Below are 6,000 nucleotides of genomic sequence, written 5' to 3' on the forward strand. Positions count from 1 at the left end.
ATGTGGGAATTGTTCAGTTACACGCAATGTATGTCATATTGTTTGACATTAGCCTTTCCTTGGTGCAATAAAGTACCTATTCTATTTTTGTATGCATTATAATGCATCGACATGATATCCAGTTGTAACCTGAAAAATAAAACAATTTAATGTCATGTTGAGACCTTCTTATGTGGGAATTGTTCAGTTACACGCAATGTATGTCATATTGTTTGACATTAGCCTTTCCTTACTGCAATAAAGTATTCTATTTTTGTATGCATTATAGTGCGTCGACATAATATCCAGTTGTAACCTGAAAAATAAAACAATTTAATGTCATGTAGACACCTTATTATGTGAGAATTGTTCAGTTACACGCAATGTATGTCATATTGTTTGACATTAGCCTTTCCTTGGTGCAATAAAGTACCTATTCTATTTTTGTATGCATTATAATGCATCGACATATCCAGTTGTAACCTGAAAAATAAAACAATAAAATGTCATGTAGAGACCTTCTTATGTGGGAGTTGTTCAGTTACACGCAATGTATGTCATATTGTTTGACATTAGCCTTTCCTTACTGCAATAAAGTATTCTATTTTTGTATGCATTATAATGCGTCGACATAATATCCAGTTGTAACCTGAAAAATAAAACAATTTAATGTCATGTAGAGACCTTCCTGTGTGGGAATTGTTCAGTTACACGCAATGAATGTCATATTGTTTGACATTAGCCTTTCCTTAGTGCAATAAAGTACCTATTTTATTTTTGTATGCATTATAATGCATCGACATATCCAGTTGTAACCTGAAAAATAAAACAATTTCATGTCATGTAGAGACCTTCTTATGTGGGAATTGTTCAGTTACACGCAATGTATGTCATATTGTTTGACATTAGCCTTTCCTTGGTGCAATAAAGTACCTATTCTATTTTTGTATGCATTATAATGCATCGACATGATATCCAGTTGTAACCTGAAAAATAAAACAATTTAATGTCATGTAGACACCTTATTATGTGAGAATTGTTCAGTTACACGCAATGTATGTCATATTGTTTGACATTAGCCTTTCCTTGGTGCAATAAAGTACCTATTCTATTTTTGTATGCATTATAATGCATCGACATATCCAGTTGTAACCTGAAAAATAAAACAATAAAATGTCATGTAGAGACCTTCTTATGTGGGAATTGTTCAGTTACACGCAATGTATGTCATATTGTTTGACATTAGCCTTTCCTTACTGCAATAAAGTATTCTATTTTTGTATGCATTATAAAGCGTCGACATGATATCCAATTGTAACCTGAAAAATAAAACAATTTAATGTCATGTTGAGACCTTCTTATGTGGGAATTGTTCAGTTACACGCAATGTATGTCATATTGTTTGACATTAGCCTTTCCTTGGTGCAATAAAGTACCTATTCTATTTTTGTATGCATTATAATGCATCGACATGATATCCAGTTGTAACCTGAAAAATAAAACAATTTAATGTCATGTTGAGACCTTCTTATGTGGGAATTGTTCAGTTACACGCAATGTATGTCATATTGTTTGACATTAGCCTTTCCTTACTGCAATAAAGTATTCTATTTTTGTATGCATTATAGTGCGTCGACATAATATCCAGTTGTAACCTGAAAAATAAAACAATTTAATGTCATGTAGACACCTTATTATGTGATAATTGTTCAGTTACACGCAATGTATGTCATATTGTTTGACATTAGCCTTTCCTTGGTGCAATAAAGTACCTATTCTATTTTTGTATGCATTATAATGCATCGACATATCCAGTTGTAACCTGAAAAATAAAACAATAAAATGTCATGTAGAGACCTTCTTATGTGGGAATTGTTCAGTTACACGCAATGTATGTCATATTGTTTGACATTAGCCTTTCCTTACTGCAATAAAGTATTCTATTTTTGTATGCATTATAAAGCGTCGACATGATATCCAGTTGTAACCTGAAAAATAAAACAATTTAATGTCATGTTGAGACCTTCTTATGTGGGAATTGTTCAGTTACAAGCAATGTATGTCATATTGTTTGACATTAGCCATTCCTTGGTGCAATAAAGTACCTATTCTATTTTTGTATGCATTATAATACATCGACATATCCAGTTGTAACATGAAAAATAAAACAATTAAATGTCAAGTAGAGACCTTCTTATGTGGGAATTGTTCAGTTACACGCAATGTATGTCATATTGTTTGACATTAGCCTTTCCTTGGTGCAATAAAGTACCTATTCTATTTTTGTATGCATTATAATGCGTCGACATGATATCCAGTTGTAACCTGAAAAATAAAACAAATAAATGTCATGTAGAGACCTTCTTATGTGGGAATTCAATTCAATTCAATTCATTTATTTTTTTAGCATATTGTGGACATTACAAATTATAAGTTTAAGACGTTCACAACATGACATTTAGAAACAAAGATATATAAATATAACAGTATTACATAAAAAAGAGATATATCAGTATATGAATTAGATAGGTACAAGGAAGTACACCGGATGAGTTAAGCAGACCCTATTTTAAGATTTTATAAAACAACATCCACCTAATCTCATTCTCAGGTAGGTGGAATATATCAACACCCGAAGCAATTTCGTTGAACATAGTTATCACTCTCCCAATTGGCATTACCAGTGGCAGGTTGGTTCTGCACCTTGGGAGAATAAACAACTGGTGGTCTCTATTTCTAAGATAGTTATCAGGGACACACAGGTCAACACTGCCCAGAATGGCAGAGTTCTCATTTATACCTTGTATAAGTCGAAAAAAATACGTAGCTAAATAAAGATTTCTTCTAAATTGCAGACTGCAGTATGTAAGCATGCCTAAGAGAAAGTCAGTTGGATAAAGCCACGGATAGTATCCATACAACCTCAAGTAAAGGAGTCTCAAGAATTTCTTCTGAACCCTCTCCACCATAAGGCCTTACTTCAACTGGTGCGGTGCCCAAACAATAGACCCACTCTCAAGTCTGCTTCAAACTAAAGAATTAAATAAAAGTTTTAATACCGTAACATCTGAAAAGACCCGGGAAGTACGCATGACGAAGCCCAACATTGTAAGCGCTTTGTTACAAATGGTAACTATATGGCTAATAAATGTCAGTTTACTCTCAAACGTAATGCCAAGATCCCTTACAGATGATATTCGTGACAGAACTCTGCCATGCATCGAGTATTGGAAAAACAACACTTTTGAGGCTCTGGTAAACGATAAAAGATTGCATTTATCAATATTGAATTCTAGTTTGTTATGCCTGCCCCAATTTAATACATTATCTATATCAAGTTGGAGTTGACGACAATCGTCCAAGGTGACAAATTCCAAAAAGAGTTTCAAGTCATCAGCGAACAACAAAAACATTGTTCAACAAGAATTGTTCAGTTACACGCAATGTATGTCATATTGTTTGACATTAGCCTTTCCTTACTGCAATAAAGTAATCTATTTTTGTATGCATTATAATGCGTCGACATGATATCCAGTTGTAACCTGAAAAATAAAACAATTTAATGTCATGTAGAGACCTTCTATGTGGGAATTGTTCAGTTACACGCAATGTTTGTCATATTGTTTGACATTAGCCTTTCCTTACTGCAATAAAGTATTCTATTTTTGTATGGATTATAATGCGTCGACATGATATCCAGTTGTAACATGAAAAATAAAGCAATTTAATGTGATGTTGAGACCAGCTGCTTATGTGGGAATTGTTCAGTTACACGCAATGTATGTCATATTGTTTGACATTAGCCTTTCCTTTCTGCAATAAAGTATTCTATTTTTGTATGCATTATAATGCGTCGACATGATATCCAGTTGTAACCTGAAAAATAAAACAATTTAATGTCATGTTGAGACCTTCTTATGTGTGAATTGTTCAGTGATGTCAATAATTTAATTGAAAAATTGAACTGCGATAATAAATGTCGTAAAATATATTCTTACGTTTGAAACTCTGAACATTCACGGGTCTAGCGAAGGCTGGTGGGGTATTTTACAGTCTGCTGTATCTGCAAACAGATAAAAGTATTTCACATGAACGGGTACTACATGAAACTCTTGTACCTACAGAAAAATTTGCCAACGTTTTTATTTTGGGAGATAAATTATATGGTTACAATTGTTATAAAGAGAGCAAGTAGATTGTATAGCAGTGGGTAGTGACGTTTTCCCAGTCCCGGTATTACCACAAAGGCACTATACCCTCGACCGGTCCTGCCCTTAGGCCGGATTGAGAACCTTTGCTTAAGCTAGCTCAGCCTTAAGTGGAAGGATGTAGTCACCTACAGTTCTGTTCGACACTATTAAAACACCGTAACAATATTATTGATAAAATCAAAAAATTTACTGAATTTTGAAACTTTTAGTTGGCAACACTGCTGTGCACGTTACATGACAGTTAAACTTTCCGCGCCTCACAGTTTGGAAATTAGTACAAAATACTATAATTATAGTACGGTCCGCAACGCCTCCGCACTCCAAGCGGATTGTGTGAGACGCATAGTTCATAAATCGGCCGTTAGTTATAAACTACTTACATAAAAACAGTCCTTTAAAATTTAGGTTGTTTGCAAAGCTGTGTGGAGATTTGGAAGCTTATTTATTACACATCACTTTTATATTATTTCCGTTCAAAAGCGATTCAAAGGAAGTACGTTCTTCCCCTTTTTATGTATTAAATACATTTTACTATTTAAAAATGTGTCTACGTTAAAGTTCCCACCATCACCCGTCATATATGCACAGCCGTGAATATGCACGGCCGCTTTCTATGACGCTTTAAACGTGTCTGAAAGAAGTGATTGTAAATGCTTATTCCGTCCCGAGACGGAGCCGCACGGGACTGATGCTGCAACCATGCACCGTAGTGCTTAAAAAAAAAAGTTAAAACATCATTTTTTTGACTGGCTCTGCTGTCTGCTAACGTTAAGCGTTTTGTGTACCCGCATCTTGAGTGTCACGAATTGAAATGGATGGGTCTACAAAAGAGTCGGTACTATCCCGCTCCCCATACGACGCTGCAAATTTCTCGAATGCCGCAAAGTTGGCCTCGGTTGCTATCAGATCTCCATGACCAATTGGGCCCGTGTGAGGATGGACCCTAGCAAACAGCTCCGTTCGTTCGAGTTCCATAAGCGAGCAATCGCAGAGGATGTGTTCAACATCTTGGTGGTCATACCCGCAGGTACAACCCGGCCGATCTACTATCAAGCCAAACTTAAAAATGTGTAAGTATGTAATAAATAAAGAAGGAGGGACCAAGATTAGGGATTTTAAAGGGGGGCGTAGTGATATAAAGCTTGGAAACCACTGATTCTAGCGCATCCAATGTTTGCTTTTATATTCCGATCTAAAAGACAAGACAACAAGGATGTGCATTTTATAACCACTTATGGATGCGAAAGCTTGCAGTGACACGTAGGTGTGCACCCTTAGTTATACCTGCAGGCCATGTGTCTGTCACTTGACAAGTGTGGAGTGTCTAGGTATGTATAATGTACCTGGATAAGGGCGTTATTTGGGGTAGTATAGTAGGCGTAGGAAATGTGGAGTCAGTGACACCTGATAATTTTTGTTAATCCCACCCCCTCCCGCCGCTTTCAAAAGATAGTAAAAATATAACTATAAAAAAGTATAGTACACCCAACATACCATAGTTTTGAAAATCGCAAAAAATAATTGTTATCAGATGTCATTTCGACGTCAAAAATATACATCTCAAGTACTAAAATTTAAATTTTTCCGTACTATAAATCGGTGAAAAGTACTAGTTATAATTTCGTAATAAAAAGAAAATTTGGTGAGTCGACAAAAAAATCTTCTCAAAAGAGGTATAAATAAACAGCCATTTACTTTGAATTAATGTGAAATTTCTTGATTTTTGTTCGCCGGTAAGCATTTTGGTCAGAATGTCTTGGAATTTCTAAATTTTCTGTTATTCTTTTGTAAGAAACAAAAAATCTATATA

General features: G+C 34.9%; 1 protein-coding gene across 1 annotated transcript in view; it reads left to right on the forward strand.

The window, feature by feature from the left end:
* LOC147074167 (cell cycle checkpoint protein RAD1-like) overlaps positions 1 to 5,634 on the forward strand; it is a 29,211-nt gene extending 23,577 nt beyond the window's left edge. Inside the window, exon 3 of the mRNA XM_085943874.1 lies at positions 2,835 to 5,634. Coding sequence (XP_085800000.1) covers positions 2,835 to 2,877 — 43 coding nt within the window. The 3' untranslated portion in view covers positions 2,878 to 5,634. The remainder of the gene's footprint in view (positions 1 to 2,834) is intronic.
* The last annotated feature ends 366 nt before the right edge of the window (positions 5,635 to 6,000 follow it).

The sequence above is a fragment of the Rhyacophila brunnea genome, unplaced genomic scaffold, assembly GCF_057557595.1.
Source record: "Rhyacophila brunnea isolate RB1 unplaced genomic scaffold, BYU_Rbru_1.0 scaffold_16, whole genome shotgun sequence".
NCBI lineage: Eukaryota > Metazoa > Arthropoda > Insecta > Trichoptera > Rhyacophilidae > Rhyacophila > Rhyacophila brunnea.